The sequence below is a fragment of the Bos grunniens genome, chromosome 22, assembly GCF_055505025.1.
Source record: "Bos grunniens cultivar Pamir isolate PY7600 chromosome 22, Bosgru_T2T1.0, whole genome shotgun sequence".
NCBI lineage: Eukaryota > Metazoa > Chordata > Mammalia > Artiodactyla > Bovidae > Bos > Bos grunniens.
Window position 1 is genome coordinate 36,356,598 of NC_141186.1, and position 13,144 is coordinate 36,369,741.

Below are 13,144 nucleotides of genomic sequence, written 5' to 3' on the forward strand. Positions count from 1 at the left end.
GAGCAACCTTTAATGACATTGGCCTAATACCTCATCAGCACTTGGAGTTTTTCCTGTTGTCCATGTAAATCACTGCAGTGGCCTTCAGTCTTGGCAGATACATGAACTGTAAATAATTTTGCTTTAAAAATGGATCAATTTGTCATTTTTAAGCCACATGAATTCTTTTCATCATTTAAGCACCTAAGTGCTGTCTGTATTAGTTTGCTCTTCCGAGCAAATATTTTCAGCTCACTTTATAAGTATCTCGACTTTGAGATCATTCTGTGAAATACTAATGAGCTGGCTTTTTCCCCCATTCCCATTTGTAAAATCCATTGCATCTTTCCAATTTCCCTGGCCTGTCAGTAATAAGGAAATCATTTGTTTTAGGGGGATTGGATCAGTGTTATTTTCAAAGGTCTTATGACACAAGTTCAAGGCTAGTGTGTGGCCAAGGACTTCCAAGGAGTTTTCAAAATTGAACCCGTTTCTTTCTTCCTAGTTGGCCCTGATGTGATACTCAGAAATAAAAAGTCTTGCTCCAAAAGTGTCCACGTAGTGATAACAGCTTGTGTTGGAGATATTCAGCTCAATATGTGGTACTCCTTTCCAATCGTTTATTTAAGCTGGAGACCTAAAGGTAGATATCCATGTCTCTAGGAGCTCCTTTTCCTCTGCCTAACCATTCCTCCTCCCCTCTGCTCCTCCTCCTCGTCTCCTCCTTTCAAGCTTTCAGCAATGCCTGTCAATCTGGCACCAAAACGTCTTTTGACTTTACTTGTCCCTCCCCTTTGTCGCTGCTTTTCCCCTGGGGTAAACCACCCTCTGTCCTTCACCTGTTCTGTACAGTAGCCTCCTGACTGGTGTTATGCTTTTACTCCCATCCCCGCCCACATATTCTCCAGGTAGAAGCCAGACCAAACTTTCTGGAAATAAGTTGGCTCTTGGCACATCCCTGCTTTAATTTGTTAATGGAGTCTTCCTCCCCAGAACTGAGAGTGAACCCAGACTCCTTAGAGTAGCCCACAAGGCCCTTGCATTATTTGGTCTCCAAGTTCATCTCAGGCCACCTCTGCACCCCGCCTGCCCCCCAACCCCAGTGTGCCTCCATAGCCGTCTCTCAGTTCTTCTAACAGTTTAGGCTCCGTGTTGCTTTGCAGACTTAGCACATGCTGCTTTTAGCAATGGAATATTCTTCCAGAAGCCACCCCTTACTATTTTCCTAAAGGATGTTGCAGTATGTTGTCATCAGTCTGTGTTGATTATTTGATTACTGTCCATCTACATGCACATGTACACACGCACACACACGTACCTCCCCTAATAACTTCTCAGATAATATCTCTTTCTTACTTATACATTAGATCTTTCAGAATCTGGCTCATAGCAGGCCATCAGTATATATTTATTGGATGAGGGAATAAATGTATGGCAGGTATTTACTCAGGAGGGGCTGTTCTGGGTCTTCTGTCATTGATGTTCTGGGTGTTTGCACCGTCCATGTTCTTAGCATGCACAGAACTACTTCAGCATGTATGCGTGTGTGGGTGCCAAGTAGCTTCAATCGTGTCCAATTCTTTGCAACCACGTGGACTGTAGCCCACCAGACTCTTCTGCCCATGGGATTCTCCTGGCAAGAATAATGGGGAGGATTGCCACGCCCTTCTACAGGGGATCTTCCAGACCCAGGGAATCCAACCCATGTCTCTTATGTTTTCTGCAATGACAGGCAGGTTCTTTACCACTGATGCTACCTGGGAAGCCCTTGAAAGTATATCTTTAACTATTAATGCTTATTTGGGGGCCAGTTTCTCACCTAGAAAAATGAGGTGAAAGATAGTCATACTATCTTTGCATTTTTCTGATGCAAGTCAGATCCTGTGTTATAACAAGTTCAGAAGTAAATCTGTTCTTATGCCCCAAGTCTTCTGGGAGGTAATGCAGACTGTTGAAAGGCATACAAGATGACTTTAATTTGAGAGCTATATAAACATTGGTTTTCTCCTGGACAGTTCTGGACCTTAACCAAATAAAAGACAATGTCACAGCTAATTAACATGTTCTCAGAAAATAAAAAGGTGTATTTTGAACTTCTCTACACCCACCGAACATAGCTTCACAAAGTTTAGGTGCCAAGATATTAAATACAGAATGCATCTTCCAATTAAGTCATTTTTATAATTGAACTTGAGAAGAAACATAAAGCAAGGTTAAATCTTATCAGGGAAAAGTCCAAAAAGCTTCCAGATGCTCATATGTTTAGCCCCTGAGGGTAGGTTAGAATTATTCCAATTAGTGATAGGTTAGTGGTGGCATAGTTTTTAGAGCATATTCTCAGGATGCTGCTTTGCTTTGATTTTCCACATTTAGGAACAAAGTTTAGATGGGATTCAAAGGGGATGCAGAGGTGCAGTTTGATGGAGAGGCAGTTTTGCAAACTCAGTCTGGATCATATCTGTCATTTTGTGATAAATTGGACCTAAATGTGTCCTTTATGGGAAAGTTGAGAAAAGGTGATAAAAATTTTTAAATGGCCTAAGCCATTTCCAGTAAACTTTATTTACACTCTTTGGTTATGGTGAGGCTGTCTCTTTAGTTAAACACAAGATTTCCAGGTCCTCCATGTCAGATCTGTTACACTGGGATAGCCATCAGAGGGTCTTGGAAACCCCTGAGGTGACGGACAGAATCTCTGTGCATGCCTTTGTGAGCATGTGTGTGAGAGCACATGTGTTCTCTGTTGGAGAAATGTCCAAACTCTTTCAGTGGGACAGGGCTGCCGGAAGAAGGGTGTGAGGTTTCCCTCAGGTAATCCTGTAGTGGCCCTCACAGGGTCCCAGAGGCTTCGTGAAGAGGAGCCTCTGTACAAAGGATGTGAGAGCTTCCAGAGTCTGAGTCCGACTTTAACCATAAACTGAACTTAGTGATAATGGTCGGAACCCACATCTGTCATTTGCTACTCGTTTGAAAAGCTGGGAAAGGGAGGGCATTTGAAGAGAAGGATGCAACTCTCATGGTAAACCCAGAGGTTCTTCATCTATTGAATTGTTTGCTTTCACTTTTATTTATTTATTTTAAGTTTTTCACTTATTTATTAATTCAGCTATTTATTTTATTTTTTTAAATTTAAAAAAATTAAGTTTATTTTAAATAATTTTAAATTATTTTAATTGGACACTACTTTACGGTATTGTAGTGGTTTTTGCCATACATTGACATGAATCAGCCATGGGTGTACATGTGCCCCCCATTCTGAACGCCCCTCCTGCCTCGCTCCCCATCCCATCCCTCAGGGCTGTTCCCGTGCACTGGCTTTGAGTGCCCTGTTTCATGCATGGAACTTGGACTGGTCGTCTTTTTCACATATGGTAATATTCATGTTGCTTTCACTTTTAAAATATCATTTTCCTCCCCGTCCACGTGGTAGTCACTTAGTTGTGTCCAGTTCTTTGCAACACTATGGACTATAGTCCACCAGGTTCCTCTGACCACGGGGATTCTCCAGGCAAGAATACTGGAGTGGGTTGCCATGCCCTTCTCCAAGGGATCTTCCCAACGTAGGGATCAAACCCCATCTCCTGAATTACAGGCAGATCTTTACCATTTGAGCCACCAGGGAAGCCCCCTCCCCCACTCCTTTCTAGGCGGGCGGAAACAAAACGCTTCCAAATTGTAAAAAGTAGAAAGTTACAGCCCCATTAATTCTCCTTACTAAGGTTCATTTCTAAATGAAAACAGGTTTACATTTGGTCTGGCTTATAAAAACATTCTCTGTGCATTATGCAAGTAAGAAGTAGGCAGTACAGGAAAATACAAGAGGGGGAAAATTCCCCCCTAACCCAATATATTTTCTGTTTGTGCTGGGATGTTTACACACCCAAAATGGGCTGACACTGCACATATTTGTTTATAACGGAGACCCTTGTAAAGACTGCAGTGAAGAGAAAAACAAATTCCCATATATGTGTATAAGGGGATAGGAGTGTATCCGTCATTAACATTTTTCTGACTCTGAACATCTTCAGCATGTCTCTAGGGGAAGCAAGAAGGCAGTATTGACCTTCTTAGGAAATAGAAAGGGGATACCTGGCCCTGAGAGCTGAATTCACCTTGGTGGGGGGCATTGTTGGAAGTTGGCAGAACCAGGTTCTGTCCCAAGTCTTGGAATGCTGATCCATCCAGGTCTGAACTGAGCCCCTGGTCCTCAAAAGGGAACGTGGTGACGTGGGGTAATGGTGATGGTTGTCCTTGCCAGTGTGTTTTCCTGACCTCTCCATCGGCTTTTCCCTTGCGTCTGAGTGCATTAAGCCTCTCATACCATTGGTTACCAAGACTTCTTTGCTAGTTTAGAATACGTTCCTCAAGTTTCTCCCACAGGCCACACCGAGTATAATTTTAAAGCATGTATTTTACCTTCATGAAACGCATGCCCCATTTTCCTCAACTTTGAATCCTTGCTAAAACCTATATTCAGATCTGTAATCTGGAACAGTCAAGGGAAAATTAAGTTTTTGTCCTCCTTGACCTTACTTTGATGTTTATTTCAAAGCAAGGACTGGAAAGGGAAGGAGTAGAGGGACCTAAGAAGTAAATGAGAGGGACCTTGGAAATTTCCGTTGAGATGGGAATAAAAGTTGGAGGCTACCTGGGGAGAGAGCAAGGAAGAATGGTGTGATAGGACTGATCGTGAGGCCAAGGGCAAGAGTTTGATACTATAAAGAACATTAGGGAACTGGAATGTCTAGGTCAGAGATCTTATAAGCTACTTGATAGGCTACACAGAATCTATAACACAAGCTGGAGATGCCCTTTTACTATAACTGTAGGGATAGTGTGCTGTAAGAGACAGGACTCCAGGATTTTTCTTTTGAATGAGAACACACACCTGGGCTTACCACATCTTTCGTTGGAGAAAATAAGAGCAGAAATTATTTTATTTCCCGTCCAGTATTTTTCCTCCCACTAGATTTTGCTCTCCCTTCAGTGGTCCTTTCTACAAAGAGCATCTCATAAAATGGGAAGGGTCTTTTGCTGAGCATATTTTAAGGAACAGGAATTTGCTTATTCTAACTGAAATTCTAGTGAAACTCTGTGCCTTTGACTACTGCTTGGAGTTTGAACAAGTCAGTGCACATCTAAGAAGGCTTAGCCCTGGAGGTCAACCCATATATAAAGTTGGATCTTGGTTTTCAAGCAACAGTAGTTATCAGGAGATCAGAGGTGAAATGTGATGCCTGCAAAACTGATTCACTAAGAATTATGAGAGCTCTTCAGATAGTAGTTATTTATATAGTTGTAAGTACAAGTGCACACATAATGCTAGGCATGGGTTGTTTTTTTTAAAGATCTGATCCTTATTTCTTACAGACTAAAAAGACTGCTAGTAAACCCTTAACTAGAGGTTGGGTATTTTATTATTGAAAGATGGAAAATGCAGGATCTGAAGGAACCTTGTTAACCCTGATTTACTTCCTTGGATATTTTAGCCTTCTGTTTAAACCATGCATGATATTTTCTGTCAGATATTTGATTTTAAAATGACAATGTTTATGCAAGTATTAAGATGGAAGGATTTAACTCCTGAATAAAATTCTTTGTAATTAGAAAAAAAGAAGATGTTAAAACAGATACATCTCATAATAAACAAGCCTGGTGTCTTAGCTGAGAACCTGTGATGAAAATTGGATTTGTTTTCTGCTCCAGCCCTGAAAGCAGTATGTTTTGTGATGATGTCCTTCTATCTGGCCCACCCCTCTATCTGTCTGTCAATCACCTGGAGATTTATCTGCATTCAGCATGAGCCCGACGAAGGTGGAAGCCAAAATGTTGTTGATAAATTTATGTATGTGTGCACAGAAGTGATGAACAAAAAGTGAGCTGATGGAAAACACGCACTCAGGGAACCAATAATAATCTTCTCTTCTTGCCCCTCTCACTTGCTTCCTTTCAGCAACCACTGGAAAGAAAAGACAGCCAGAATAGTTCCCAGCATAGTGTCGCCAGCCACCGAAGCCTGCACACTGCCTCCCCCAGCCACAGCACACAGGTGCTGCCCGAGCTCCCACCCGCCGAGGCCCCGGCTCCAGATCAGACCGACAATTCTGGGCAGAAAAAACCAGATCCTTTTAAAATCTGGGCCCAGTCCAGGAGCATGTATGAAAATCGACGTAAGTAGCACCCTGGCTCCTGTCTTGCCTGGACCCCATCTTGGTGCTCCAACTCTGTCTTGAGGGTTGTTGAGAATAGATTGTCAGTGTGTGAACAGGAGAGAGGTGAATCCGGGTGAAAGGTGACAGCATCTCAGAGCAGTGATAGAATCTGCTGGACATTCATGGAGGCTCTGTTCTGTCATCTGTTTGGGCGGGGTGGGGTAGTCATGGATGGTCATCAGATGAAGGGCCTGGGGGAAAAATGGCTTTATTTTTCCTTTCTGTTAGAAGAAGTGGCAGATAAGAACTACTGCCTCATTTATGCTTCCCTGCGTGGAGACGGTGGCCTCCTTCGAGCTCCTGTCTAGTGAAAGGGCTCTCATATACAATAGAACATAAATACAATTGGTGTGGATTACAAGAGTAATAAGAAGAAATTCAGTGCTTTTTTAGTGGTCTCTTGGTTTTTAAGAATACTTATAATGTTTTAAACTGTTATTAATCTTTCTAAACATTCCTTTCAAAAAGGAAAAAAACAAGCAGTGGGTATTTGTGCTTTAATTGTTCATGCTGTAGTTTTGTGTATTCCTTCAGCTTCACCTTTTTGATAAATATGAACTACTGTTGTCTTATTGGCTCTGATAAACTGAATAGTCCCTGGACTTTTTTTTTTTTTTTGCTTTTTATTATGAGATGATTTCAAAGACTGTTCACCACAAATAATATTCATTTATCTTACTAAATCCATGTTCCTAAAAATACTTTAATCTTAGGGCGTGCAAATAGACACCGCTTCTCCTTTTTTTTTTAGCTGTTGATTTTACTGACGTTTTTTCGTACGTGTGGTCAGGACGAAGTAACTATAAAGTACATGCACTTTAGATTGTCATGGGATAGGAGAGCATGTTTAATGAGGGTCTGCTAAAGGGTCTGATTAAAATTGGAATAGAGAAAGGAATCACTCTGTCCATCCTCGTGGCCCCCACTCCCCTCAGCATAAGTGTCCTTTGGAGTCACAGCTGGGGTTCTCTCCGTACAGCCCTCTGGAGAGGCGAGACGCAGAGGTGATGGGGGCTATGGGAAGTGCTACAGCCTGCTGCCCACCCACTTGGACTTGGCCAGGAGGCAGTCCCTGGCTGGCTGAAGCAGCTCCTCTGTGACCCAAACCGGACAGGAGAGTGAGCCCAGCAACCTGTCTGAAAGCAGGCCACACTGCTGGGTGAAAGTCAGCACTTAGGGGACATAAGGCCTGTCTGCAGTCTTGGTGATGGTCAAGTGTTAGAAGTTACCCAGAGGTTTGTCTGTCTCCTTTTCCTCTCCAAGGGAGAGACATCATTACCTTCTCACTACAGTAGTATGTGGAATTAAGTACAGTCTTTTGGCTAAGGTTTCACTATGCTGGCAAAAGCCCGATAATTTGAGAAGGATTTATTTAGTCTCTGGACTAGAAAGACCCCTGGAGTATGCCTGACTTCAGGCCAGAAGAAATGAAGTTCCATTTGGAGCATCCCTTGTAAGCAGTATTGCTAAGCATGAACCTGGCGTCTGTTCTCACTGGGACTTCTCATTGATTGTAATGATTTCATTGAAGAAAAGTTTTTCAAAGAGTATGTTCACATTCCCTTCACATTTCCAAGCACACGGCTCCTCCAATCAATGACCCAACTTCAGCTGATGTGAAGATACCGCTTTATTGACCATGTCCCTGCTCTTCTCAGTTAGTACACATTTATGACTGAGTTTCCCATGTATGAATCTTTTTGCAGTAAAACAAATTGTGTTCTGAAGTGCTGGTGAGGGCTACATGGATTGACAGACAATTCTAACACACCCGAGGAACACAAGGCTCTAGCTCAGATGCCATTTTTACCTTGATGGAAATGGTATTTCTGTTATATCAAGCGGTATTTCTATTATATCAAGACTTTGGTATTTACTTTTTTAAAAGTTTTCACCAGGAAAAAAAAAAAACAACTAATTCTGCCATAGCCAGCTGCTCTAAACCTAGAATGAGAAGCAGACCGAAACATTTGGAATGGTGCCTCTTTAGGCCTTGACTTTCTAGGACATCTAAGGAATAGGATCTAGCAGCACAAATGAGAAGCAAATTTTTTTTTTTTTTTTTTGGTGATTAGAGGCTCCATAATTGAGTGATCGTAGAACCTAATTGATGTTAAAATTCACACGGATTTCTTCCTCACAACTAAATGAGGATAATGATAAGATTTCTCTCTCCATGTTATTCAGTATCTATCACAGATTTTTTTTTTCTTCACAATATCTATTGAATGAACCTACATTAGTCTTGTCTTTTAATCAGTATTTTGCTTTATTCCAGATCAGTTTCTGCCATTCCCACAGGCTGTTTTTTAATCTGCTTTTTTGAAAAAAAGAAAAATTGCAACATGTAGCCGCATTAAGTGTGATTCCCTGCCCCTCCCTGCAAGGCAAAGTACTCCAGGAAAAACAGGAAAATTAAAGTCAACGGGAGCACCTTCATTGTACCCTTAATTTATCCCCCTTTTGAGGGGGAAATATATTTTCCTTATATTTCATTTCATTGTGAAGGGCGGTGTGAAGATTCTTAACCAAGTCTCTGATCCAGTTCCTTCACATGGTATGAATGCCATGAATACCACATTCTTTATATGGCCATCTGTCAAAACAGCAGTGTCCAGATGAATCAATCTGAATTACAGATGTGTTAATAAATCCCTTTGATAAACTTAAATGTTCAGTTAAAAACAAGCATGGAAGTCCCTTAAAAGTCACATTGACTGTTTTGTATTTTTTCTAGATTACATGGCAGTTGTGCATATCTTTAAAAAATGACATTGATGAAGTCAGTTATTTGTAAATGTTCAGGAAGAGCAGCTGGTATCCACTAGTGTTTACTACAAAAGAAAATCTAAAGCTTTCACTTGAAACTTTACCTGTTCGCAAGAGAGTTGGGAAAGAAAAAATGACAAAGCTGTCATATTAACCGGCTTACACCTGTCCCTTGAGAGACATGCTTACTGATCTCGAATTGGTGTACAGCTCCTTTATCATGGTTTAAGAAGCTTGGAAGCTCTAGATTTTAAGAGCTATTGTGACAGTTCTTACTTGTGTATTTGTTCAACTCTTGGCCAGATGTGATGACTTGTGTCACTAAATAACATAGTATTTTGATTGAACTGCCAAGAATACATCTGAACAGGTATTAGTCAAAGAATTAATCGCATCAGAAACTTGATACTATTTTAAATGACAAAAGCATGCTTACATTTTTCTCAAAAGGAAATAAGTGGTTTAGATAAATCTCAGGTTCATGACATGATTCAAACAAGGTCATATGAGAATGGGTACTTTAGAGTATAATTAAATAGGAAGAGTCTTAAGATGGTAATGCTGGTTCAATGAAATTCTCAATGGTACTGTTGTAAATTCTAGCTTTTTGACGAGAAAAGTACCATGAAAAAGAAAAGACTCAAACTATAGTCTTTTAAAATCCACAGCAGCCTTGACCTTTACTGTGAAAGCTTAACTGCACATTCCTTATCAATCAAAACTAAATTAAAATGAAGTAAGAGAAAGCACATACATTAAGCTTTGCAAAATTGTGACATTAATATTCCAGCTATGTCACCTTCGCCTGCATCGGGATTGAGCAAGGGTGAAAGAGAGAGAGAAATCAATTCCACGAATTTTGGAGAATGTCAGAGTAAGGATCCGCTGAAAACTTTCATTTCTGTATTATTACTCATCCTGTTTGATGTTCCCATTGGTCTGGGGGTGGGAAGAAACTCAGAAAAAGGAGGGAAGAAAGTGGGATGCCAGGAACAGAAGTGTTTGGGACTTTCTTGTTGACCAAGCCTAGATCAAAGACAAGGTGAAGTAAAAAAGTGATAGGCATGTTGTAACCAAGTCTGCAAATATGTTGTGTGTCTGTAGTAATGGAGACACCAGGAGGGTTCTCTGCAAACCTGGTGATCCCATTGTCTCTAACGATCAAAGGAAGTCTTTTGACTGCTCTGTCGGGTTGTTGATGGAATTACAAAGGAAACGAGCTGCTCTTCCTGTCCCCTGTTCCAGTGCTTAGAATAAAGAGAGCTGGATGAGATTTTCTTAGCTCTTCTTGATTTAGACTGGGAAAAATAAAAAGGCGATAGTAATATCAGAAAGTTGGTTCTACCGTGCTACCTCCTAAAAACTTAATTCTAATAAAATCTTCCTGAAATGAAGAAGAGAACAAAAACAAACATTTTGGGGGAGTAGTTTAGAAACTGTAATGCCATTGGGAATAAGTGGCAGCAGAGGACAGAGAAGAAAAAATAATTCTGTAATGTGTTTCGGTACTGATTGATCACCAAAGTTCTATATTTGGTACATGGTATTTGGTTGGCGGAAGAATATAATTGTCAAAATGCTCAAGTTCAAGGGCCAAAAGACTTTCTTTGTAACTTATCTGTGTTTGTGTGTGTTTTCCTGAAGGTTCATTGTTTGCATCTTCTGCACCCTTGGGGTCTGTCATTGGGCATCTTCATTTTCAATCGGAAGCTCTTTAAGTAAATTTGCCATTTGCTTATTTCTGAGAAGAATTTTTTTTCCCCAATGGGCTAAGCTGTTTGATAAGCCTAAGTCTGTTGCTACATTTGGTGTCACTATAGAATGGGCAGGTGTTCTGGTGTTACATGATGCTGTGATAAAAATAAAAATTGGTCTGGGCTGGAGGTCTCTGCAGAGGTCTTTGCTTGTTCACAGAAAAGTTCAGCTATTTTCAGGCAGACTCTGCCAAGAACCTTGTGTTGGCTGGAAAGCACCCATGGTCTATTTTGGTAATAATTCTCCTGCTTGAGTGAACCTAAGACGGAGACTCAAGTTGATTTAATTTGTTGTTTCAATGAGGCTATTACAGCAAATACCCTTTAGCCAGCTACTCAAACAGAAAGAAAATATTGTTACCTTAGCACGCTCAAGAAAATACCATTCTCAAATTGTGTTTCTGGGAGTACTGTGATGTAGCTTAACTCCATGTACCATGGCGTCTGACAGCTTAGCCCAGGCAATTATAATGAAATGTGTTGGATAAGAAGATTCATTGAAAGCACAGCATTAAGATAGCTCAAGCACAAATATTGGATTCAGGCTCCTCTGACTTGGATTTACCTGTTCATTTAGTTTCTTTTCTCTTGACATATTCATTCACTGTCATTTTAAGCTTATGGGTGAGTCCCCAAAGTGGGACATCTGTCACCTGCTTGAAATCTGAAAAGCCACCTTCTTCTTCCCATTGCCATTGTACAAAATCAGAGAAGGTGGAAACTAAATTCTTAGTATCTACACACTCCTTTAGCCCCAAAGCCAAGGAATTAAAGAAACCAGAAATTCTGCAGAGCAGTATTTGAAAATCTCTTTTAGGATTCACAGCCACTAAATTATTTTTTTTCTCTTTAAATAAAAGATTGGTCATCTTATAGACTATAAAACACACTACAAATACACTAAAATATTAAGTAAGAATTAAATAGGAATAACCCTTTTTTATTACCTTAGTTAAGTCATAATGGTGTATAGGACAGTCTCATGTACAGTAAGCATGGTCTTACGGAAATTTCTTTAAACAAAAAATGAGATTTCCATTTCAAAACCCTGAACTGTTACTGCATTTTGAAAGTAAAATATCAAGTTATTGGCTAATAAATTAGTACTTACAATGTTGAAATATAGGCAAATCATGGAGTAAAAAACTCATTTAGTGATGAAATATGGTTCATTTTCATAGAACAATTTGTTGTTGCAAATTGTAAATTGTTCATTTACATAGAACAATTGATCTTAAGGATATAGAAGGCTGGCTACTTTTTGGTAATAGTAGTGAAATCATAGTAAATGTTCTAAATTGGGAAATATTAGGATGTTTGAGAGTAACTAGTTTGGCAAAAATGACCTAACAGATCATATTATCAGTGTGCTAGTCTTGGTTACTTTAAGGAAAAACAGAAGTGGTGTTGTTTTTTTAATAGTTTTTGCCATAAGCTGTTTTTTTTCATCTTGTAGTTTATAACATCGGCACTTAACAGGTCTCCTGACTCCTCGTCCCCAGCCTCCGCATCAGAGGTCAGTCTGACTTAGCATGAACTCCTTCCTCAGATATGGGCACCCACTTTGTGGTGCAGAGCATGATAATTTTAATTTACTAAATTCCTCTTGCAACAATACCCAGGAGAGTGGCGAGCACTGACTGCAGCCTTCATCAGGAATAATTTCTTGATGAGGAACTATCAAACAGTGATTAGTCCTTTGGAAAAAAGAAACAAAAAACAACACTTCAGGCTCAATGACTGTCCCCACGATTTATTTTCGCTCACCGTCCTCTTTTATTTCACCTGTCCAGATTATTTTGTTTGCTTGTCTGTGTTTGAAAACTGTCATCCATTCAGGCACGGTCAGTATTGGTCCTGTGACTATGTTCGCCTTAGGGCTCTGATTCCTTTTATCACAGAAATAATCTCTCTTCCTCTCCCTTCTCTGCAGTTCCAGATTATCAAGAACAGGACATCTTCCTCTGGAGAAAAGAGACCGGATTTGGATTTAGGATTCTGGGTGGCAATGAACCAGGGGAACCTGTGAGTCTCTTGTCTCCCTGCCCCATCCTGTCCCTCACAGTACTAATTTCTAAGAATTCAAAACCAATTGGCAGCAGTGACAGATCACCAAGATTCGAGTTCCACTAGGTGCACCCAAAACTGTTTTCATCTTTTGAAAAAAAAAGTTTGATTTACAATGTTGGTGTTAATTTCTGCTATTCAGCAAAGTGACTCAGTTATATATATATGTATCTTCTCTGGCTCTTTCATCTTAACCAGTGGGAGTTATTCTTTGGGTTTTGTGGAGCTCTTTCTGTCTTGAGGAAGAAGAGACTAGATCCTTTCTAAAGAGTGTGTATTCATGTTTGTGGAGGGCGGCAGCTGCAGCATCTGTAGCTCCCTATCAAAGAAACAGAAACCAAAAAAAGCAAAACAGGAATAGAC

At 40.3% G+C, this 13,144-nt stretch overlaps 1 protein-coding gene across 46 annotated transcripts in view; it reads left to right on the forward strand.

The window, feature by feature from the left end:
• Positions 1 to 13,144, forward strand: part of MAGI1 (membrane associated guanylate kinase, WW and PDZ domain containing 1) — a 645,902-nt gene that overhangs the window by 603,156 nt on the left and 29,602 nt on the right. For 28 of the 46 annotated variants that reach the window (XM_086366992.1, XM_086366969.1, XM_086366972.1 and 25 more), the window contains 3 exons: positions 5,933 to 6,149; positions 9,751 to 9,834; positions 12,648 to 12,739. In XM_086366992.1, coding sequence (XP_086223118.1) covers positions 5,933 to 6,149; positions 9,751 to 9,834; positions 12,648 to 12,739 — 393 coding nt within the window. The remainder of the gene's footprint in view (positions 1 to 5,932; positions 6,150 to 9,750; positions 9,835 to 12,647; positions 12,740 to 13,144) is intronic. The other 18 variants (XM_086366979.1, XM_086367005.1, XM_086366981.1 and 15 more) reach the window with 1 other exon arrangement.